Genomic DNA, 25,355 nt, shown 5'->3' on the forward strand with positions numbered 1-25,355 from the left:
GGACATGAGATAACTCTGGCAGATAAGATCAAGCAGAATCCAGAGATTTTGTAAGTATATTAAGGGATAAAGCATAACTATAGAGACAAAAGTTAACCTTACAAACCAGTGATCATCTCTGTGTGGAGTATGAAAATAACTACAGATGCTGGTACAAATCGAAGGTATTTATTCACAAAATGCTTGAGTAACTCAGCAGGTCAGGCAGCATCTCAGGAGAGAAGGAATGGGCGACGTTTCGGGTCGAGACCCCTCTTCAGACTGAAGACCTGCTGAGTTACTCAAGCATTTTGTGAATAAATACCTTCGATCTATGTGTGGAGCGTCAGTAGATGGGCATGGTCCTCAATGAACATTTCTTCCCTTACTGAAGAGAAAGGCATAAAGCGAAGGAACTTTCGAACATTAATGGAGATGTCTCGGTGTTGCTGGAAGTCTAATGAAGATAGATAAATCACTGAAGCCTAATCAGATATATCCAAGGACACTGTGGGAAGATTGAAGGCGAAATTGCAGGAGCAATGTTTGAGATATATACCAATCATTGGTAGACATGGGAGAGGTGTTGGAAGACTGGGGGTTGCTAATGTTTTCTCTATTTAAGTAAGGATACAAAGAAAAATCTGAGAACTGTAGACCAGTAGATCTGTGGTAGGAAGGTTACTGGAGAGGATTCATAAACATCTCATGAATTTGATTGTTTTTTTTAAGTAATCAAGAAAGTTGATGAGGACAGGGCCAAAGATGTGGTTATGTGTACTTTGATTAGGTTCCACATGATAGGCTGCTTTGGAAGGTTGTAAAGCAAGGGAGGGCTAGCTAACTGAATTGAGAATTGTCTGAATGGTAGGGAAGAGGGTGGTGGTGGAAGGCTGTTTATGAGACTGGAGGCCTGTGACCAGTGGTGTGCAACAAAGATTGGTGCTGGACCCATTGCTGTTTGTAGCTATATCAATGATTTGGATGAAACCATCAAGGCATTATTAGCGAATTTGCAGATGACACTAAAACAGGTAGTATCGTAGACAGTGCAGATAGTTATCAAGAATTACAGCAGGATCTTGATTAGCTGGGCAAATGGGTGGAAAAATTGCTAATGGAATTTAATTCAGATAAGTGCAGTGTGTTGTATTTTGGGAAGTCAAGCAGGGCAGGACCTTCACAATGAATAGTAGGGCCCTGGGGAATGTTGTAGAACAGAGAGTAGTACAAGTACATAGTTCCCTGAAAGTAGCATCACGGGTAGATAGGGAGGTGAAGGCAGCTTTTGGCATGCTGGCCTCAATTAGCCAGGGAATTGATGTACAGAAGTTGGGATGTTATATTACAGTTGTACAAGATGTTGGTGGATCCATATTTGGAGCATTGTATTCAGTTTTGGTCATGCCAGTGTAGAAAAGAGGTCGTTGAGATGGAAAGAATGCAGAGATTTATGAGTGTGTCGCCAGGACTCGAAGGCCAGAAATATAGGAAGTGATTGGGCAGGCTAGGACTTTATTCCTTGGTGCACGAGGCTGAAGGATGATCTCACGGTGGTGTACAAAATAATGTAGGAATAGATTGGGAATTCACCCTGTGTAAAGGAATCAAGAACTAGAAGACATAGGTTTAAGTTGAGAGAGGAAAGACTTAATAGGAACCTGAGAGGCAATTTTTTGCCAGAGGGATTAGTTGAGGCATGTAGATAACAGCATTTAAAAAACATTTGGACAGGTACATGGCTAAGAAAGGTTGAGATGGATAATGGCCCAAACACGAGCGAATGGGACATCTTGTTTGACATGGATGAGTTGGGCCGAAGGGCCTGGTTGCATGTCTAAAGATGATGTGATGCCTTATCAAAAGCCTTGAAAATGCCTATATACAAACGTCTACTGCACGACCCTCATCAATCCTCCTAGTCACCTTTTCAAAAGAACTCAGATTGGTGAGACACGATTTCTCATGCACAGAGCCATACTAACAATCCCTAATCAGTCCTCTTGCCATTAACTCTTTACTTTTCCCTTACATTCGATCTCCCAAAGTGCAACACTACACACTTGTATACTTGCCCAATAGCAACTACTCCCAATTTACTTTCACTGGTTCCCATTTTATAATGCTGTAATCTGCCTTATCTCAAATTAATACCTTCCACCAAAGTCCAGACTTATCTTTATTCATTCTCTCCCATTTACAATGTGAGATGGCCACATTGAAACTTACATAATTCTTAGACACAGAACAGATTTAGGGAGGATTTTCCTTCAGCTGAGATGTCCAGAACTAATTGTCAGTCTCAAAAGAAGGGATAGGCCATTTAGGATTGAAGTAGAAACATAGAAAATAGGTGCAGGAGGAGGCCATTCGGCCCTTCGAGCCAGCACCACCATTCATTGTGATCATGGCTGATCGTCCCCAATCAATAACCTTTGCCTGCCTTCTCCCCATATCCCTTGATTCCACTAGCCCCCTAATGGCATGAGAGATAGCATAACCTGGAGCATGCCTGGAACACTGCCAAGGGTAATGGTGGAGGCAGATAAAATAATGGCATTTAAAAGGTCTTTAGATAGGCACATGGATATGCAAGGAATGGAGGGATATGGATCACACACAGGCAGAGGAGATTAGTTTAATTTGGCATCATATTTGGCGTGGTCCAAAGGGCCTATTCGTGTGATGTACTGTCCTATGCATAAAAGCAAATTCTAACAAAATCAATGTATTCCAAGAACCTAAAAAGTTAAAACCAGAAATGAAAACTATAGCTGAAAGTGACAGAAAACTCAATTTTCAACACATTTACTTATATAGCAGTCAAGCAGTCATGCCAAACTACTACAACAGTTTTCACTGTTGTTACATATGCACGACGAAAGTTAGAAACAAAGTGACATCTGCAAACCAACTCCATCAGTAAAAAAATGCACCACTATTGAATTGTTGATTTGGTTCTTACACCGTCTGAATTTATTATCCATTATTCCTTCTGTTGCAATAGCAGAATAACCTAGTAGCTCTGTTAAGACCTTCTTGTTCCAGAGGCATTTAACCTTTTATTATCATGAGAATGCACTCATCAACACAATAAAAAAACTGCTGGAGGAATTCAGCAGGTCAGGCAGCATTTGTGGAAGGAAACGGGAGATTTCTTTGGTCAAGATCCTTCATTTGGATTCCAGTATCTGCAGTCCATCGTGCCTTCTTCAACATACCATCTTAAAAGTTTAAACAGATGTAATTTAAAATACTCACTGGTGACCCAAAATAATTCTATCAGAAGTTCTATTAAATTCAACATTATTCCAATTAAAAAACCATTTGAAGAAAATTTCACATTTGAACATATCACTGCATTTTTTGTTGCGTCGTACCCGAATTCTTTGCTGTTATGTCCAATCTCATGTCAACCAAATTCTCACATGAAAAGAACCATACAAATTACCTATTTTAAGAGCAACAGTTTACTTCCAATATCAATAAGGAAACATTGATTAGTATGGCTTACAATATGGAGTGAAAATAACATGAAGGTTCCACTGACAGACGCAACGAAGGAGAATGACATAATGCTTTAGGCAATACATAAAAGCACTTGAAAGTGTTCAGTGTCTTGGAAGTGATTGCCTGTGGGAAGTTGCATGTGTCAGTCACATAGCACTCTCAGAAGCAGGACAATTTTATTTCCTTGAAGTTATACATTCAAATGTGCCTCACAGTAGTACTGGCATTCTCCAAGACTTCCTCATATAACCAGCTTTGACTGAAATCCCGAGAGTGCTCCATTGCTTCAAAAAGTTGTTTGTATTCCTCTGGAAACACATGGCCTGTCAATACATCTTCTGGTAAATCTAGCTCCATCAGTAACTTGGCTCCACCTCCAGGGCACCAAGACCTATCAATGATACAGAAAAATAACTACAAGGACAATTGACACATTTGATAAATCACAAACAATATATTATCCATCCTAAATAAGTTAATGGTACAGAAGTAGTAACATCCCTTCCAGCTTTCGACAAGATGTGGCCATACTCTGCTTTAAAAATATGTAGGAAAATAAAATGCTGGAGCCTTAGAAAGCGTTGACAGTCGTACTGGGTACAAAGGCTCAGAAAAATTATATAAAATGCGAAAAAAAAGGTTGTCTATAATAGCTAAAAGGCATTTAGAGAAGATATGGCAACCCATATGAAAAGGAAATATTTTTATTAACAGAATGATAGTGGTAATATAAATATTAATGAAATTGTTAACATGGTCAGTATTAATCAAACGTACGTGGCAAATTATTTAGTAATTTTAAGGCAACATTTCTGTGCGAATTATGGTAAAATAAAGTCTGGGTATCTGAAAAAAAGTGTAAAATGATAATTACAAAAGAAATCATTGTAGGATGCAGCAGTTTCAAATTCCTGTGGGTGGGGGAGGGGGTTTAACATCTTGGATGACCTGGTCCAGCACAAACACAAAGATGTAGTTATGAAGAACGAGCTTCAGCATCACTAGTTAATGAGAAGTTTAAAGTGATTTGGTTTGCAACCAAAGACCCTAACAAACTTCTACAGATGAACTGTAGAGGGTATCCTGACTGGCTGTATCATGGCCTTGTATAGGGATCCAGTGCAGGGAAAGCAAAGAGGCTGCAGAGAGCAGTGAACTCCGTCTGGTCCACCATCATGGGTATAGCCATCTCGACGATTGAAAACCTCAAAGCAGCAGCATCATCAAAGATCCCTACCATCCATGCCAGGCCCTTTCTTTGCTACAGGTCAGGAGGTACAGAAGCCTGAAGTTCTATGCTACCAGGTTCAGCAACAGCTCCTTCCTGCAACTATCGTGTTTTTGAACAAACCTGCACAACCTTAATTCTTCCTCAGCAACAGGACAGTAACGACCACCTCTTGCACTACCTTGTTTTTTCAAGTGAATGCCAAGGTTTTTTTTGCAGTCTTTTTCATTGTCTTGCACAGTTCATGTTTTGTGCGTTATCTGAGTCTGTGCCCTGTGATGTTGTTGCAAGCAAAATTTTCACTGTACCTGTGCATGTTCGTACTTGCCCACGTGACAATATATTTAACTAGACTCATTTTTAGCCTGTGGAAAATGGCAAGTGAGACCTGACCATGTTTCATTTGGAAAGCTTGATCTTTCATAAATGACATGTCCTGGTTCACAGCTGAACAGACAGCTCCACCAGTCAAAAGATGAGGCCTACAGGAGCGGGGATGCAGACCTCTACAGGCAGGCCAAGTACAAGCTAAGAAGAGGAATCAGAGCTGCCATGGAAAGGTACACTGAGAAGCTGAGGAGCAAGTTCTCAGCTAATGGCTCTTCTTCAGTTTAGATGGGCTTGCAAAAAATCACCAGTCACCATCAACAACACCACAGTCACATCTGTGGAGTCATTTAAGTTCCTTGGAACCATCATCTCCAAGGACCTTAAATGGGGGGCCACCATCGACTCCACAGTCAAAAAGGCCCAACAGAGGATGTACTTCCTGCGGCAGCTGAGGAAACACAATCTGCCACAGGCAATGATGGTCCAATTGTATACTGCCATCATACAGTCCGTCCTCACCTTTTCCATCATGGTCTGGTTTGGCTCAGCCACCAAACACAACATCCGGAGGCTGCAATGAATTGTTCCATCAGCTGAGAAGGTTGTTGGCTGCAACCTTTCCCCCATTGACGAATTGTACACTGCAAGGGCCAGGAAGCGAGCGGGTAAGATCATCTCCTACCTCTCACCCTGGCCACAAACTCTTTGAAGCACTTCCCTCTGGAAGGCGACTACGGACTGTCAAAGCAGCCACAGCCAGACAAAAAACAGCTTTTTTTCCACGAGTGGTAGCTCTACTCAATAACCAAAAGTCTGTAGCCTCTTTTTGCTCTGATTTATTTCACTCTCATGTTTAAACTGTAATGTTGTATTCTTATTATTTTATGCTTTATTCTTAATTGTTTACTATATGTTCATGTTGTTACTTGCGAGCGGAGCACCAAGGCACATTCATTGTATGTGTACATACTTGGCCAATAAACTCATTCATTCATTTCATAAACATTGCTGGGAAGAGAGAAAGTATGCCAGCAAAGTATTTAGTGGCATGGTCCACTGTCTCCCCAAGTGTTGAAAATTATCACTTTATTAATTCTACATTTCTGATAAAAAATAAAAGGAGAAAGGTGGCTCAACCGTGGCTAATGAGGGAAATTAAGGAAAGTGAAGAAAGAGGCATATCAATTGGCCAGAAGAAGCAGCAAACCGGAGGACTGGGAGAAAATTAGAATTGAACAGAGGACAAAGGGGTTAATTAAAGGGGGGTGGGGGGAAGAGCATGAAAGAAAGCGTGCGGGGAATATAAAAACTGACCAAAAAAGCTTCTTTAGATATGTAAAAAAGAAAAGATCAGTGAAGACAAATGTAGGTCCCTTACACTCAGAGATAGGTGAATTTATAATGGGAAACAAGGGAAATGGCAGAACAGTTAAACGAGTACTTTGGTTCTGTCTTCACCAAGGAAGACGTAAACAATCTCCCAGAAATACTAGGGGACCGAGGATCTAGTGGGAGGGAGGAACTGAAGGGAATCCACATTAGCCAGGAAATAGTGTTAGGTAAACTGTTGGGACTGAAGGCAGATAAACCCCCGGGGCCTGATGGTCTGCATCCCAGAGTACTCAAGGAGGTAGCCCTAGAAATCGTGGATACATTGGTGATCATTTTCCAATGTTCTCTCGATTCTGGATCAGTTCCTGCGGACTGGAGGGTAGCTAATGTAACTCCACTTTTTAAGAATGGAGGGAGAGAGAAAACCGGGAATTATAGACCAGTTAGCCTTACATCGGTAGTGGGGAAGTTGCTTGAGTCGATTATTAAAGATGTAATAGCAGTGCATTTGGAAAGCAGTGACAAGACTGGTCAAAGTCAGCATGGATTTATTAAGGGGAAATCATGCTTGGAATTTTTTGAGGATATAACAAGTAGAATGGATAAGGGAGAGCCAGTGGACGTGGTGTATCTGAACTTTCAAAAAGCCTTTGACAAGGTTCCACACAAAGAGATTAGTGTGCAAAATTAGAGCACATGGTATTGGGGGTAGGGTATTGACATGGATAGAGAACTAGTTGGCAGACAGGAAGCAAAGAGTAGGAATTAGCTACTCTTTCAGAATGGCCGGCAGTGTCTAGAGGGGTGCCGCAAGGCTCGGTGCTGGGACCCCAGTAATTTACAATATATATATAAACGATTTAGACGAGGGAATTAAATGTCACATCTCCATGTTTGCAGACGACACACAGCTGGGTGGCAATGTGACCTGCGAGGAGGATGCTATGAGGTTGCAGGGTGACTTGGATAGGTTGGGTGAGTGGGCAGATGCATGGCAGATGCAATATAATGTGGATAAATGTGAGGTTATCCACTATGGTTGCAAGAACAGGAAGGCAGATTATTAACTGAATGCTGTCAGATTTGGAAAAGGGGAGTCGCAACGAAACCTGGGTGTGCCTGTACATCAGTCACTGAAAGTAAGCATTCAGGTACAGCAGGCAATGAAAGCTAATGGCATGTTGGCCTTCATAGCAAGAGGATTTGAGTTTAGGAGCAAGGAGGCCCTACTGCAGTTGTACAGGACCCTAGTGAGACCACACCTGGCGTATTGTGTGCAATTCTGATCTCCTAATTTGAGGAAGGACATTACTGCTATTGAGGGAGAGCAGCGTAGGTTCACCAAGTCAATTCCCGGGGTGGCGGGACTGACATGTGATGAATGGGTCGACTGGGCTTGTATTGACTGGAATTTAGAAGGATGAGAGTGGATCTTATAGAAACAAATGAAATTCTTAAAGGATTGGACAGGCTAGATGCAGGAAATATGTCCCCGATGTTGGGGGAGTGCAGAACCAGGGGTCACAGTTTAAGAGTAAGGGGTCGGCCATTTAGGACTGAGATGAGGAAAAACTTTTCCACCCAGAGTTGGGAATCTGTGGAATTCTCTGCCACAGAAGGCAGTGGAGGCCAATTCACTGGATGTTTTCAAGGGAGAGGTAGATTTAGCTTTTAGGGCTAAAGGAATCACGGGGGTATGAGGAAAAAGCAGGATCGGGGTACTGATTTTAGATGATCAGCCATGATCATATTGAATGGCGGTGCTGGCTCGAAGGGCCGAATGGCCTACTCCTGCACCTATTGTCCATTACCTATTTTTCTATATTTCTAATTGTACAAGTGAAATTCACTGATCTTAATCAACGGTTGAATCACTGAACCCAGAAACCTTTGATATTCTAATCCCACCATTTACCCAACCATAACAAAAGATCTAATTCAGAGGGTATACTTACTCCAATTTATCAATCAGCTTTGCTCTTCGTTTTGCAAGGCACTGCTGCATCATCAATATCAGTGTGGCCGAATTGGCAGCTGTTAAAGTCTGGTTGAATAAGTCTTTGCGTGGTGTCAGTCGCACAAGACACAAATGGTCATTTGTCACCTGTTCAAGGGATACGGGTGAGTTATGAAGCTTATTTTTTAAATATACAAAAACAGATACTGTAGAGTTAAGTCACATAGATCAGAAAAAATTGCTTTCAACAACTTTCAATGTACAAAAACGAAGACCATTTCATAATATAAATAGAAAATTACATGGGCATTGTATATCCTTCAAACAAATTGAAGCAGTAAACACACAACCATAAGGGAGCTGAAAATCTAAGCAGAAACAGATGGTAAGCGCTCTGGAAATCCGAATAATGTTGGCAAAGAAAATTAAAAGGGTGGCAATGAAAAGGCAGCACAGCGACGCAGCAGATTGGGCTACTGCCACAATCCAGTGACCAAGCTATGATATTGATATCCAGTGCTGCTGCCGTGGAGCCTTTACAAACTCTCCCTGATCACATGGATTTCCCCTCATGCCAAAAACTTCTCAATGTCCAAAAACCAAAAACATAGTCAATAATTATTTGTCTCTCGGGGAAGAAGAAACTCTCAATTTTCCTGAGATTATGATCCTCCAGCCAGGAGAAACGGGATCTGTCTACCTTGTCAGGACTCTTTCTAACCGTTCTAAACAATGAACACGTTGTTCATTTTAATGAACACGTTGTTCATTTTAATGAACAAGTTGTTCATTGTTCAGTTTAAATAATTACACTTCATAACACTAAAGTTAAACTAAAAGCTTACCTTGCCTTGTTTTACATATCCACCATTTTTAGAATTTGTAGCAAAAGATGACCAAGGTTCCTGAGGCAGAAATATTCGTTTATAAGTCATATCAAGGTAAAGATCACTGTTGTTGTAAACACTTTGCTCAAAATCAACCATGATCAATTACATTGGAAACACATGGTATACTCTTCAAATGGAGATAAAGGTAAAAATACCAGGCAATTTTAGAAGTACAAAAATACATGCATACAAGTAATTTTACAATCATGATATTGAAAAGTAAAAATTCTGACCTTGTGTAACAACTCTATGTCACAAGCCATCTGCCACAATGCAACCAAGGCCTGATAGTGCTGCAGGTTACCAGGCTCCGCCGTCAGTTTCTACAGGTGAACGAATAAAAGTATTCAATTTTCGTAACAAAATTAAACACAATATGCAGGTCAACATTTCAAACCAATCTCTAAACATACCGTGTATTCTTTCTCACTTATGAACATGTTGATCTCTATTCTCCCATAATGAAAAACTGAAATCCGTTCAAACAAAGCATAAACAAGCTTCCAAAGCATGTTACGTTCATTTTTTTGTGGAAAGATTCCAACAAGTTTAATAGGAGGATCTAGGAGAGAATGAAATTTCTTAGATCAGCAATATTTACAAAGAGATTTTAACTATTAGGCTGTACAAGATATCAGAATCTACCCGTGTCATCCAGCTAAAACTACTCGACCTGTCCAAAGAATCCTGAAGGCAACAGCACAGGTAGTTGAGGTAGTTCAGACGGTAAGGGGAATGCTTGCATTCATTAGTCACGGGACAACATTTCAGAGCAAGGATGTTTTGGCACTACTATACAAAACATTTAGGCACCTTTCATACTCAATCAAATAATTTTTGATTTATAGAATCGAGTTATGTAGCAGGGAAAGAGACTTTTCAGTCCAGCTCGTTCATGCCAAACAAGATTCCCCTCCACGAAGTCCCATTTGACGGTATTTGGCTCGTATTCCTCTAAACTTTTCCTGTCCTTGTAGCTGTCCAAAATCTTTTAAATGTTGTTATTGTACCTGCCTCAACTTCTTGCTCTGGCAGTTCGTTCCATACGCCCATCACTCTCCATGTGAGAAAGTTGCCTCCCAGATTCCCATTAAATCTTTTCCCTCTCACCATAAATCTATGCTCCCATATTCTGAGAAAGAAAAAGAATGGGCATTCGCCCTATCTACTTCCCTCATGATTTTATACACCTCCATCAGATCATTCCCCAACATCCTGCACTCCAAGGAATAAAGTTCCCGTCTGCCTAACGTCTCCCTAAAAGCTCAGGATCTCTTGTCCTGGCAACATCTTTGTAACATTTCTCTACACTCTTTCCAACTTAATGACATCTTTCCCAAGCGGGGTAATCAAAACTGAAGACAATACTCAAAATGTGGCCTCAACAGTGTCTTGTAAAACCATACCATGATGTTCCAACTTCTACACCCAGTTCCCTTGCTGGTGAATAATATATATAGTATAAGAAAATAACTGCAGATGCTGGTACAAATCAAAGGTATTTATTCACAAAATGCTGGAGTAACTCAGCAGGTCAGGCAGCATCTCGGGAGAGAAGGAATGGTCGAGACCCTTCTTCAGACTGATGTCAGAGGGGCGGGACAAAGGAAGGATATAGGTGGAGACAGGAAGATAGAGGGAGATCTGGGAAGGAGGAGGGGAAGAGAGGGACAGAGGAACTATCTAAAGTTGGAGAAGTTGATGTTCATACCACTGGGCTGCAAGCTGCCCAGGCGAAATATGAGGTGCTGTTCCTCCAATTTCACAGATAATTCACAGATCTCAGCCAGGACCTACAATTTTCCCTCTATTTCCTCACAATGAACTGGATCAGGCCCAGGAAATTGCTCTATATTCATATATTTTAGGACACCTATCACCTCCTCGAATCTAAAACGGACTGTCCTTGTGACATTGCCACTAAGTTTCCCAAGTTTCCTTGTCTTCATATCTTTCTCCACGGTTAAAAAGAGGAAAAATATTAATTAAGAAACTTGATTATGTCATGCAGATCCACACATAAATGACCACTTTGGTTTCTGAGAGGCCCTAATCTCTCTCTAGTTAACTATTCCCTCCACGATATACTACACTAATCTCTTTGGATTCTTCTTAATCATATCTACCAGAGCTATCTCATGCCCCTTTTCTGCCCTCTGACATTGTTCTTAACTGTGCTCCACAATCCTGTTTTTCTCTAGGGATACATTTGATCCCAGCTGCCTAATTGACCCATACCACCCCTTTTCCTGAGTCTCAATTATCCTCATCATCCAGGGTTCCTTACTCCCACCTGCTTTGCCCTTCCCTCTAATAGGGACATGCCTATCTTGAACTCTCACCATCACACTTATAAAGTAATTCTACTTTCCCATCACCCGCAAACAACCTACTTCAATCAACTCGTGGGCAACAGGAGGGTGCAGTGGTCGAGTTGTTACCTTATAGCGCCAGAGACATGGGTTTTACAGAGACTACAGGTGCTGTCTGTATGGAGTCAGTACATTTTCCCCGTGACCCATGCTCCAAAGACATACAGGTTTGTCAGCTAATTCGCTTGGTAAAATTGTAAATTGTCCCTGGTGTGTGTAGGACATTGTTAGTGTGCGGGGATTGCTGGTCAGCATGGACTCGATGGGCCGAAGGGCATGTTTCCGTGCTGTATCACTAAACTAAACTTTTGCAACATTTTGTCTAATACCAAGTTGGCCTTGCCCCAGGTTCGTACTTTAACTTGTAGACCTGCTCTGTCCTTCTTCATAACTACTTTATAGCTAATAGAACTGTGGTCGTTGGTCGCAAAGTGCTCCCCCACTGAAACTTCCGTCACCTACCCTGCCCAATTCCCTAAGAGTAGGCTAAGCTTTGCCCTTTCCCTTGTAGGGCCCTCTACTGATTGCCTAAGGAAACTTTCCTAAACATTCTTCACAAATTCACCCCCACCTAAACCTTTGGCACTATTGCAGCTCTATATTGGAAACGTTAAAATCCAAGTATGATAGTTCTATTAGTTCACTCGTCTGTAATCTCTTGCCATATTTGTTCTTCCAATTCCCATCTACTATTTGGAGGTCAAGAATACAATCCAAACAATGTGATCTTCCCCTTTATATTTCTTCGCTTCATCCATTTAGCATAATTGGACGACCCTTCAGTAACGTCATCTTGGACTACTGCCGCGATGTTCTTTTTAATCAGTAAAGCAACCTCCCTCCACACAGCCCCCTCTCTTACCACCCCACTTCTATCTCACCGGTAGCACCTGTACCCTGGAACATTAAGCTGCCAATCCTGCTCCTCTCTTAGCCAGGTTTCCGTAATGGCTACGTCAGTCATATGTATGGATTCACGCACCAGGTTTATCTGCCTTACCCGTTAGGCCTCTCTCATTAAAATAAATGCCGTTTAAACAATCCTCCTTTCCTTGCACGCTGGCTATCCTGTCAACTGAATTAGCCAGTACCAATTTATGTATTTCCAGCCTGCCATCTGCCTCACTACTGCATTGAAATGCATCCTCCTGCCAAACTAGTTTAAATCCTCCAGAGTACCATTTGCAAACCTACCCGCTATGATATTAGTCCCCCTCCAGTTCAGTTGCAACCCATCCCTCTTGTACTGTTCACCTCTGCCTCTGAAGAGATTCCAATGGTCCAAAATTCTAAATCCCTGCCCCCAGTGCTAACTCCCCACACATGCATTCACCTGTCCTATCTTTCTAGTCCTAACCTCACTAGGATGTGCACTGGGACTAATTGAGAGAACCTGCTTTTTAACCTTTTGCCTAATTCCCCATATTCACACTGCAGGACCTCATCGCTTTTCCTACCAATGTTATTTGTGCCAATGTGCACAACCTCACAATTTGCAGCTCAGAATACCGCCTCTCCCAAAACGACAGCTCTGCTAGTGCCCGCCTTCCCTTCATACACCACTGGGAGCAGTTACTCCATGGACACCAACAGCTGCTTTATGAATCTCATGCGCTACTCCCCTTGGTACTCGCAAGTGAAACTAACCTGGCCTCACACCAACAGCTGCATTTTAAATCTTCCGCACTACTCCTCCTTTCCGCTGCTCACTTGCTACTGAAACTGTACTCTATTCTAGTCTTGGAAAACCAGTAGTTAATTTGAAATAAGGAATAACAATCATGAACTTTGAGCAATAAACAGTGGTCAGGACAGAAAATAATTCTGGCTCATCTTTGAAATAATGCCTTGTGATCATTTAAGAGGGGAAAACCAGGGCTTGCTATAACATCTCATTCAAAAGCTGATTTCTCCAATAGTACAACATGAGCCCAAATGTTAATGATCGAGTGATATAGGATAGAGATCTGAACAATGTGGGGGTTCATTTTTGGTTTGTGCAGAGAGTGGGAGATGCCTGGAATGTGCTGTCAGGGGTGGTGGTGGAAGCAGATACAATAGTAGTATTTAAGAGGGTTTTAGAAAGGAACATGAATGTGCAGGGAATGGAGGGAAATGAATTACTTGCAGGCAGAAATTTAATTTGGCATCAAGTTTGCCACAGATATCATGGACCGAAGGGCCTGTTCTGGTGCTATGCTATTCTATTTTGACGTGAGGGAAGAATACTAACCTGCTCGCCACGCTGACACCCACAATCATTGTGCTAATTGCCCATTTCTTTGGATAAAAGTCTACACATCTATTTTAACTGTCCCAATTTCTGCCAACAATAGTACTCAATGCCATCTAATGACATTTTAATTGCATTACAGCTGCAAAATTTAAGGAACAGCTATTACTTTTTATATTTTTTGCAATATTGTTGGATCAGGTTCAAATGTTTAAAATAATTGTTCAACCGACTTAACCAAACAGAAATTGATAAACAAGTAATCACCTGCAGTCCAAGCAACCTCTGATATTCCCAGATCGTCGAAGAGTTTCTCAGAGAACATGGCAGGAGGTTTCATCATGCCATGACCTATTGGATCCAGCTTGAAGAAATCACAGTGCACCACTTCCAACTGTCCATTCACATGTCTTTCTAGGGACTAAATTTTCATACCAATAATTTTATAAAGTTACAATAGCTTATTTTAATGCAACAATCATTTATTGTGCTCCATGGAGAACAATCACAAAAACTCGACCGTTTAATTTTTAATCAGAATTGAAGAGAAATGTCTAAAAACGAGCGATGGCAAAATATTTGAGCATTAGAACAGGAATAGATTATTTTGAACCCGTTTGTTCTACTCAGCTTACATCCTTCATACTTTTGTAAATAACTTCCATTGAGTCGTAGCCAAATACAACAATCCAATTTGTTAACTCTATCTGCTGTAGCCTAAAGGAAGATAAGCTGTTCCTACACATAAGCTGTTCACATTGACACTACATTAAACATGTAAATATTTTAAATTCAAACTGACAATCCAAATGTTTTTAGCCATCAACTAATATCCCAATGGGTATGTAATGTATCACACATTAAAAAGTTGATATTATCACACAGGTATAAATTTGAACCAATAGATTCGTATGCAGTCATTCTGAATTTATATTCATTTTGGGAATCAAAATCCTTCAATACTTTAAGATCATTCTGTTAAGATCATTGCTGCAAAGGGCGAGTAGTTTGGTAGAATTTATCAAAAACTCAACTGGGCCAGCCATATTACCATGTCTACAATTGTTAGTTAAAGCCTGGATATCCTGTGATAAATAAATCAATTTGTTGTGCCCGACACATCAAAGTCTTCACCACATACAATGCACAAGTTGGGAGAGAGCAAATATGCTCCACTTGCTCAAGTACTCCAACACTTCAATTTGATGACATCCATGAAAAAGCACATCACTCATCTGTTATCCCAACCACCAACCTAAACTCATTCCCTCCTCCATTGGCACACCATTGCTTTGACGTGTAATATCTACAAAATGCACTATTTGCCAAGATAGAGCGATAGCTATACAATCGTACGATGATGGAAACAAGCCATCGGCTCAACTTGTCCACTCCGATCCATCCCAAGCACTTGGTCCATAGCCTGTGATTCAAGTGTTCATCTGGACATTTCTTAAATGCTCTGTGATCCAGATTCAACCAGGTAATTATTCCTTTCTGGATGAATCCTTATGTTAAATCTATCTTATAGTTTTATCTACCTCTGCTATGGTGAAAAGTTTCCTGCTATCTTCCCTTTCTGCACCACTCAATTATGTATCCTCTTCACCTCCTGAGCTCCAGAGAGAACATACCTAGTTTCTCCTGTCTCATCCCATAACTGAACTCCATCATGGTGAATCTACTCTGCACCCTCTCAGATGCTTTCACAGTCATCTTATAGCAGTAATCAAAAATGCACGAGTATTCAACTAATGTAAAGTTGGAGCATACTTTTCCTACTTCAGCATTCAGTGCCCCGACTAATGAAGGCCAGTATCCTGTACTTCTTCCTAATCATGCTATCTGCCTATATTGCAAACTTTATGGATCAAAGGTCACTCTGTTCCTCAATACTCCCTAAATCCTACATTAATGATGTAAAGTGCTCTATTTCTTAGCTTTAAAACTAACTTTGATGATAAAACTTTGCTGTCGTGTGCTGGGGTAGCAGGGTGAAGGCCGCAGACGCCAACAGAATTAACAAGTGTATCAGTCAGCTCACCTGGGGAGCCGGGATCGGCTCTCACAGCAGCGCTCTGCATTATATCGATCATGTGCAGCGAGAAAGCCATCCATTAGAAGCGGGCCATTATCAATGGCACTTTATACGGGATTTTTTTTCCCCAGTCGAAATCTAATATAATATTAATGGGCTGGATAAACCTCCATTTTAAATTCCATTTGGAATATTTTGGGGGATCAAGAACCAAGAACAAGCTCATCAGGAAGATTGGCTCCGTCCTGGGGATGGAGTTGGATTCGGATTCACTGGAGATGGTCTTGGGGAGGAGGATGCTCCTCAAACTGCAGAGCATCTTGGACAATACTGCTCACTCCCTCCATGACACACTGGTCAACTTGAGGAGCACCTTCAGCAACAGACTGGTTCCACCAAGATGCAGCACATACAATCCCCCGTGGCTTTCAAGCTGTACAACTCCTCTCCCTTTTGTCGTGGGGTAGACTGAGCCCCCTTGCCACTCCCCGCATCCCAAAACTTTGCACATCCCCAACCCTGGAGTTTCCACTCATCACTTTAATTTCATGTTTCATGTATCTTGTTGTGTTTTATGATTGTTGGCAGATCAATTTCTCTCCTGGGATAAATAAAGTTCTATCGTATCATATCATGTTACATAATGAACTACATAAATACACAATTACATAAATACCTGTAACGTTGGTAAAAACTGCTTATCACACTCCAGAGCCACAATCCTCTGTGCTCCACCATTCAGTAATGCTCGTGTTAAAACACCAGGCCCTACAGATACAAAGCCCAAGGAATTACTTAGATAAAAATACACATACTTTTTTTTAAACAGGAAGGAAAGTTTTGCAAGTTTTGAGTGTAAAGAAATCAAGGTTCAAAATACAAATACGCCTAATCTATTAAAGCGTACTCACCCGGATTACACTCAAAAATCACTGCATTATTTTCAGAAAGATCGGTGTCAATGCATTCCACAATTAAGTTTGCCAAATCAGGATTGACAATAAATCTCCTAATCCATCGTCTCTTCTCTGCATTGTTTATCATTTCTTCAACTTCCTCCATATCCAGAAAGTCAAACCTGGACAACGGCCTCTGCTGCTCTTTCCTGAGTAACGAACTAGAGAGTGCTGACAGATATCTCTGTGTTCTATCACAATAGGTCGAATATTCCTTAAACTTGTTCAGATACTGAAGTTTAGGCGAACCAATGCGCAGAACTCCAGCGCGATGTGAAAATGATCTTAATGAATACTGGACTTGTTGTCGACAGCCACAGGCTCTGCAGGCCATAGTCCTTAGAATGTAAAATGCTGATTTACAGTTTAACAACATAGTGGTTCTGATCTGAAATGAAAAACATGAAACTCAAAACAGATTTAGTTAAAACCTTAACAATCCTTATATATTCTACTGTTATAATGCCTTTAATGTTATTTAGTCAGATTAATGCCTTTAATGTGATTTAGTCAGATCAAAATAATAATAAGATTGAAAAGAGAGGATTATGTGAGGAAATTAAATGATGATGGGTAGAACAGAAACAGATTATTTTTAAAAAAGGCAAGGAAATAGTAAATATCGGTGGGGTCATTATTTGTTTCTGTATGTTTCAATAAGGTCCCCCTTCATTTTTCGAAATTGCAGCAAGTACTGGCCCAGTGCTGACAAACACTCATCATAGGTTAACCTGGGATCTAATTTTTAGCCCTCACCTTCCACCCCATCAGCTGTCGCATACAGCACATAATCCTCCAACATGTTTGCCACCTCCAACGAGATCCCACCACATCTTCCCATCTCCACCCCTTTCTGCTTTCCGCAGAGACCTTTCCATCCGCAACTCCCTGGTCAACTCGTCCCTTCCCACCCAAACCACCCCCTCCCCAGGTACTTTCCCCTGCAACCGCAGTAGATGCAACACCTGTCCCTTTACCTCCCCTCTCGACTCCATCCAAGGACCCCGACAGTCTTTTCAGGTGAGGCAGAGGTTCACTTGCTCCTCCTCTAACCTCATCTACTGTATCCGCTGTTCCAAGTGTCAACTTCTGTACATCGGCGAGACCAAGCGCAGGCTGGCAATCGTTTCGCTGAACCCCTCCGCTCAGTCCACCTTAACCTCCCTGATCTACCAGTTACTCAACACTTTTAATTCCCCCTCCCATTCCCAATTTGACCTTTCTGTCCTGGGCCTGGGCCTGTCCTGTCAGAGTGAGGCCCAGTGCAAATTGGAGGAACAGCACCTCAAATTTCGCTTGGGTAGCTCATACCCCTGCAGTATGAAGATTGACTTCTCTAACTTCAAATAGCCCTTGCTTTCCCTCTCTCTCCATCCCCTCCCCCTTCCCAGTTCTCCCACTAGTCTTACTGTCTCTGACTACATTCTAGTGTAAGAAAATAACTGCAGATGCTGCTACAAATCGAAGGTATTCACAAAATGCTGGAGTAACTCAGCAGGTCAGGCAGCATCTCAGGAGAGAAGGAATGGGCGACGTTTTGGGTCGAGACCCTTCTTCAGACTGATGTCAGGGGGGCGGGACAAAGGAAGGATATAGGTGGAGACAGGAAGACAGTGGGAGATCTGGGAAGGGGGAGGGGAAGAGAGGGACAGAGGAACTATCTAAAGTTGGAGAAGTCAATGTTCATACCACTGGGCTGCAAGTTGCCCAGGCGAAATATGAGGTGCTGTTCCTCCAATTTCCGGTGGGACTCACCGTGGCACTGGAGGAGACCCATGACAGAAAGGTCAGACTGGGAATGGGAGGGGGAGTTGAAGTGCTCAGCCACCGGGAGATCAGACACCTCTTCCTACTTATCCCTGGACCATGACCCCATCGACAAACACCAGACCTTTATCATCAGCACCATCACAGACCTCACCATTTCTGGCGATCTACCCTTCAATGCCTCCAAACTTATAGTTCCCCAGCCCCGCACGGCCCGATTCTACCTCCTACCTAAAATCCATAAACAGAACTGTCCCGGCAGACCCATTGTCTCTGCCTGCTCATGTCCCACCGAACTTATATCCACCTACCTCGACTCCATCCTATCCCCCCATGTCAAATCCCTCCCCACCTACGTCCAAGACACCTCACACGCTCTCCATCTTGATAACTTCCGGTTCCCAGGCCCCCACTCCCTCATCTTTACCATGGATGTCCGTCCAGTCACTCTACACTTCCATCCCCCACAAGGATGGTCTCGAAGCCCTCTGTTTCTTCCTCGACCGTAGAACCAGCCAATCCCCATCTACTAACACTCTCCTCCGCCCAGCAGAGCTGGTTCTTACCCTTAACAACTTCTCCTTTGACTCCTCCCACTTCCTCCAAACCAGAGGCGTAGCTATGGGCACTCGCATGGGCCCTAGATATGCCTGCCTTTTTGTCGGGTACGTCGAACAATCCCTGTTCCGAGCGTACACCGGCCCCATCCCCGAACTCTACCTCCGCTACATCGACGACTGCATTGGTGCTACCTCTTGTACCCATGCAGAACTCACTGACTTCATACACTTCACTTCCAATTTCCATCCTGCCCTTAAATATACCTGGACCTTCTCCGACATCTCCCTCCCGTTTCTGGACCTCACCATCTCCATCACAGGAGAAAAACTAGTGACGGACATTTACTACAAGCCCACCGACTCGCACAGCTATCTGGACTACACTTCTTCCCACCCGGTCCCCTGCAAAAAGTCTATCCCCTACTCCCAATTCCTCCGTCTACGCCGCATCTGCGCCCGGGATGAGGTGTTTCAGACTAGGGCTTCCGAGATGTCCTCGTTTTTCAGAAAACGGGGCTTCCCCTCCTCCATTATAGATGAGGCTCTCACTAGGGTCTCTTCTACATCCCGCAGCTCCGCTCTTGCTCCCCCTCCCCCCACTCGCAACAAGGACAGGATCCCCCTCGTTCTCACCTTCCACCCCACCAGCCAGCGGATCCAACATATCATCCACCAACATTTCCGTCACCTACAACGGGACCCCACCACTGGCCATATCTTCCCATCCCCTCCCCTCTCTGCGTTCCGCAGAGACCGTTCCCTCCGCAACTCCCTGGTCCACTCATCCCTTCCTACCCAAACCACCCTAACCCCGGGCACTTTCCCTTGCAACCGCACGAGATGCGACACCTGTCCCTTTACCTCCCCCTCAACTCCATCAAAGGACCCAAACAGTCTTTCCAGGTGAGACAGAGGTTCACCTGCACCTCCTCCAACCTCATCTATTGCATCCGCTGCTCTAGATGTCAACTTATTTATATCGGCGAAACCAAGCGCAGGCTCGGCGATCGCTTCGCTGAACACCTGCGCTCGGTCCGCATTAACGCAACTGATCTCCCGGTGGCCCAGCACTTTAACTCCCCCCCCCCATTCCCAGTCTGACCTCTCTGTCATGGGCCTCCTCCAGTGCCATAGTGAGGCCCGCCGGAAATTGGAGGAGCAGCACCTCATATATCGCCTGGGCAGTTTGCGGCCCGGTGGTATGAACGTCGACTTCTCCAACTTCAGATAGCTCCTCTGTCCCTCCCTTCCCCTCCTCCTTCCCAGATCTCCCTCTATCTTCCTGTCTCCACCTATATCCTTCCTTTGTCCCACCCCCGACATCAGTCTGAAGAAGGGTCTCGACCCGAAACGTCACCCATTCCTTCTCTCCCGAGATGCTGCCTGACCTGCTGAGTTACTCCAGCATTTTGTGAATAAATCGATTTGTACCAGCATCTGCAGTTATTTTCTTATTCTACTATAAACCCACTGACTCACACAGCTATCTGGACTACACTTCTTCCCACGCGGTCTCCTGCAAAAAATCTATCCCCATTTCCTCCGTCTACGCCGCATCTGCACCCGTGATGAGGTGTTTCACACTAGGGCATCAGAGATGTCCTCATTCTTCAGGAAACGGGGCTTCCCCTCTTCCATTATAGATGAGGCTCTCACTAGGGTCTCTTCTACATCCCGCAGCTCCGCTCTTGGCTCCCCCTCCCCCCACTCGTAACAAGGACAGAATCCCCCTCGTTCTCACCTTCCTTCCCACCAGCCAGCGTATCCAAGTCAAGTCAAAGTCAAGTTTATTTGTCACATACACATACACGATGTGCAGTGAAATGAAAGTGGCAATGCCTGCGGATTGTGCACAAAAAAGAATTACAGTTACAGCATATAAATAAAGTTAATAAGTTACTATAGTGTAGTCTCTGGAGTTATAAAAGTTGACAGTCCTGATGGCCTGTGGGAAGAAACTCCGTCTCATCCTCTCCGTTTTCACAGCGTGACAGCGGAGGCGTTTGTCTGACTGTAGCATCTGGAACAGTCCGTTACTGGGGTGGCAGGGGTCCCTCATGATCTTGCTTGCTCTGGATCTGCACCTCCTGATGTATAGGTCCTGCAGGGGGATGAGTGTAGTTCCCATGGTGCGTTCTGCCGAACGCACTACTCTCTGCAGGGCCATCCTGTCCTGGGCAGAGCTGTTCCCAAACCAGACTATAATGTTGCCGGACAGGATGCTCTCTACAGCCCCAGAGTAGAAGCAATGAAGGATCCTCAGAGACACTCTGAATTTCCTCAGCTGTCTAAGGTGGTAAAGGCGCTGCTTTGCCTTACCCACCAGTGCGGCAATGTGCGTTGCCCATGTCAGATCCTCTGTGATGCGGACTCCCAAGTATTTAAAACTGCTCACCCTATCCACAGTAGACCCATTTATCTCCAGTGGCGTGTACGTCCTTGGATGTTTAGCCCTTCTGAAGTCCACAATCAGCTCCTTCGTTTTAGTGACATTCAAGAGGAGGCTATTGTCCTGGCTATTATCCAACAAATCATCCGCGAACATTTCCGTCACCTACAACGGGACCCCACCACTGGCCATATCTTCCCATCCCCTCCTCTTTCTGCGTTCCGCAGACCGTTCCCCCCGTAACTCCTGGTCCTCCTCGTCTCTTCCTACCCAAACCACCCCATCCCCGGGCACTTTCCCCAGCAACCGCAGGAGATGCAACACCTGTCCCTTTACCTCCCCCCTCAACTCCATCCATGGACCCAAACAGTCTTTCCAAGTGAGACAGAGGTTCACCTGCACCTCCTCCAACCTCATCTATTGCATCCGCTGCTCCAGACGTCAACTTATTTACATCGGCGAAACCAAACGCAGGCTCGGCGATCGCTTCGCTCAACACCTGCGCTCAGTCCGCATTAACCAATCTGATCTCCCGGTGGCTGAGCACTTCAACTCCCCCTCCCATTCCCAGTCTGAACTTTCTGTCATGGGTCTCCTCCAGTGCCACAGTGAGTCGCACCAGAAATTGGAGGAACAGCACCTCATATTTCGCCTGGACAGCTTGCAGCCCAGTGGTATGAACATTGACTTCTCCAACTTTAGATAGTTCCTCTGTCCCTCTCTTCCCCTCCTCCTTCCCAGTTCTCCCTCTATCTTCCTGTCTCCACCTATATCCTTCCTTTGTCCCGTCCCCCGACATCAGTCTGAAGAAGGGTCTCGACCCGAAACGTCGCCCATTCCTTCTCTCCTGAGATGCTGCCTGACCTGCTGAGTTACTCCAGCATTTTGTGAATAAATACCGACTACATTCTATCTCCGTCCCGCCCACATTCCCCTAACATCAATCTGAAAAAGGGTCTCAACCCTCCGAAACGACACCCATTCCTTCTCTCCAGAGATGCTGCCAGTCCCGCTGTTACTCCAGCATTCTGTGTATTCTTCGATTTATACCAGCATCTGCAGTTCTTTTCTGCCAGACGAGGGAATTGAGGCTGGGACTATCCCAACGTTTAAGAAACAGTTGGACAAGTACATGGATTGGATAGGTTTGCAGGGATATGGACCTAACGCGGGCAGGTGAGACTGGCGTAGCTGGGACATGTTGGCCGGTGTGGGCAAGTTGGGCCGAAGGGCCTGTTTCCACACTGGATCACTCACTCTATGACACCAGCACACAACGTGTGTGCGAACTGCCTGCCAGATGCACGATGTGTCACATGCAATGAATGCTGCAACACTGCGATTACTGAATTATAACCAAATGACAAACAGGGTAAATGCAGGTGTTATGTCTCTGACCTGACAAGGACACGATCTCCCCAGCGTGGAATCACGTCCACAGACGCTCGCTCACGCACCTCGCGCCGTTCCACAGGCGGCCGCCATTGTAGCATTGGACCCGACGTAACGGGAGGCGCACGTCACCTGATCACGTAATGACGTATCGCGTAAGCCGGCCGGCCGTGCGCCTGTTGCACGGATGCTGGATGTGTTGGAAACAAGTGCAGATGCTGGTTTTAACCGAAAATTAGACACAACATGCTGGAGAACTCGGCGGGACAGGCAGCATTTCTGGAGAGAAGGAATGGGTGGTCGAGACCGAAGAGTCTGAGGAAGGGTCTCGTCCCGAAACGTCACCCATTCTTTCTGTCCAGTGATGCCGCTTGTCCCGTTGAGTTCCTCCAGCATTTTGTGTCTAACATTAATGGTTCGCACAGCAAAGGGCAGGGTCGGAAGATAAATTTCTTTCTTGGGGTAGCAAAGGACGGGCATCAACGACTGTCCTAACTTTGCATCATTTTTATTATCTGAAAACAGCGCTTCGCCTGCTCCTTATTTTCCGGCCCACGGAACGTTCAAACTGAGGACTGACTACGCATGCCCGTAGTGCCGGCACTCGGCGGCCGGACAGTGCGCACGCGTAAACACGGCCGGCAGCTCAGAAGCGCCGAGGCCATGGGTCATGGCAGACTGAGGCAAAGAGAAATATACTCTCAACAGGTTAGACAACATCTGTGGACGGAGGAAAATAGTCCATACCATTGCCTCATTTTAAGATTGAATTTGTTGCTAACATAGAGACTGCAGATGTTGGTATCTGGAGCTGAAAACAATCTGTAGGAATAGGGGTGATGGTGAGAAACAAAACTGAGAATTTATTACTGATTTAAGAATTAACAACCGACGCAGAAATAACTGTTGAGTCCAACTCCCAGAAGAGTAATTCCAATAGTTCTACTCCCACAATTTCTCCTGATAGAGACCCAATAAGTCCCCCTCGACCAACACTCCCTTCCACCTGATGGAAAGTGTCGCCACTCTGGGGTGAAATGCTATATCTTTCAATCAATCGATTCAGTTCAATCAATCAAGAAGTAATTGCATCAAAATAGCACAGACCTATTTGAAAGACACCAGGTTAGAATGGAAGAAGTTAAGAAGGGCTTATTCAGTGGTGCAAATTGCTTGTAATATGCATTTTCGACATCTATCATCTATGGAATTGAAACGATTGCAAATAAATACTTTGGGGGAAGGTGTCATGATTTGATTTATTTTTGGATTATAAACCCATGTAAATTGAGTTGCGTTACATGATCCATATCCTGTCCATGATCAATCCCTCTCATCCTTGCACTTCCATGTGCCCATCTAAAAGCCTCTTAAACACCACTATCGTATTTCTCCTCCACCACCACCCCTGGCAATGCGTTCCAAGCCTCCACCACACTCTTTTTGAAAAACACTTGCCCTGCACATTTCCATTCCTTAAATAACTATTTGTAGAGGGGGCAGTGTGTGAGCAACTGTTTATAGGTTTATCAGAATGGACCAGTATTAATTAGTACAGGTGTCAGAGGTTATGGGGAGAAGGCTGGGGAATGGGGTTGGGAGGGAGAGAGAGATCAGCCATAATTGAATGGCGGAGTAGACATGATGGGCCGAATGGCCTAATTCTACTGTTCCCCAATGATCTTATGACATCGCCTCGTTATCACGTGACAGATGCGCTTCCACGTGACCTTCTGACACATACGCGGGGGGCGGGGCGGGGGTAGGAGCGCGATGACGTTCCGCTCGTGGCTGTCTCCGGATTCCAAACCTGCTACCGTGAGACAGGATGGCGCGCTACTTGCAGAGGGGCAGCTGTGGGCATCGGGGAGAAGGACTGAGGGCAACCACAGCTCTCGCCCCCGGGCACCTCCTCTATTCCGCTTCTCCTTATGCTTACATTCCCTCCAAGAAAGCGAGAGGATCCATCTGTGAACATTGCTTTTGCAGGTATGATTGATGTCTGACTTGCTCAAGGTTGCAATTTAATGCCATATACCTGTCACGCTCTACAGTAACGATATTGTACACCTGCTTTGAGTCATTTCACTGTACACAAAGTGTAACCACTCTTGGTAAATTTCTAATCTGAGATTGTTTACAAAACTTTTAGTTTACGGCGATGATACCAGTTTACACGTGATAATAGTCATCCAAAGCACAATTACACGCCCTCAATCTCCTTTAGAAAGTTTCTGCCCAATTTTCTTTTATCCCCTTGTATTGCCCATCCACTGGCAGAGATAAGAGTGAAATATTGTACTTGTTTAGCTTCTGAGCTGCCCATAAACTCTTTACAATTAATGCAGTGTATACTGTTGCCTTGCAGGCAATGTGGCAACTGAACCTGCACGTGAACTATGGAAAATAAATCTGTTGCTTG

At 44.1% G+C, this 25,355-nt stretch overlaps 3 protein-coding genes across 4 annotated transcripts in view; 1 reads left to right on the forward strand and 2 right to left on the reverse strand.

Moving 5' to 3' along the window:
• The window catches only part of adss2 (adenylosuccinate synthase 2), a 612,379-nt gene that overhangs the window by 507,356 nt on the left and 79,668 nt on the right, over positions 1-25,355 (reverse strand). The window lies entirely within an intron of this gene.
• tfb2m (transcription factor B2, mitochondrial) lies at positions 2,904-23,033 on the reverse strand. Of its 2 annotated transcripts, XM_078405882.1 has the most exons (10): positions 22,940-23,031; positions 20,894-20,991; positions 16,781-17,213; positions 16,546-16,637; positions 14,099-14,252; positions 9,640-9,788; positions 9,460-9,549; positions 9,182-9,241; positions 8,335-8,483; positions 2,904-3,880 (listed from the first exon to the last, which is right to left on the reverse strand). In XM_078405882.1, the coding sequence occupies exons 3-10, from the start codon at positions 17,199-17,201 to the stop codon at positions 3,688-3,690; spliced, it is 1,308 nt and encodes a 435-aa protein (XP_078262008.1). In that variant the 5' UTR covers positions 17,202-17,213; positions 20,894-20,991; positions 22,940-23,031; the 3' UTR covers positions 2,904-3,687. The 2 variants fall into 2 exon arrangements, with proteins under 2 accessions (XP_078262008.1, XP_078262009.1); XM_078405883.1 differs by lacking the exon at positions 20,894-20,991 and having other exon boundaries at positions 22,940-23,033.
• Positions 24,734-25,355, forward strand: part of smyd3 (SET and MYND domain containing 3) — a 675,783-nt gene continuing 675,161 nt past the window's right edge. The window contains exon 1 of the mRNA XM_078405373.1: positions 24,734-24,922. Coding sequence (XP_078261499.1) covers positions 24,762-24,922 — 161 coding nt within the window. The 5' untranslated portion in view covers positions 24,734-24,761. The remainder of the gene's footprint in view (positions 24,923-25,355) is intronic.

Source organism: Rhinoraja longicauda, chromosome 9 (assembly GCF_053455715.1).
Source record: "Rhinoraja longicauda isolate Sanriku21f chromosome 9, sRhiLon1.1, whole genome shotgun sequence".
In the NCBI taxonomy this organism is placed as follows: Eukaryota; Metazoa; Chordata; class Chondrichthyes; order Rajiformes; family Arhynchobatidae; genus Rhinoraja; species Rhinoraja longicauda.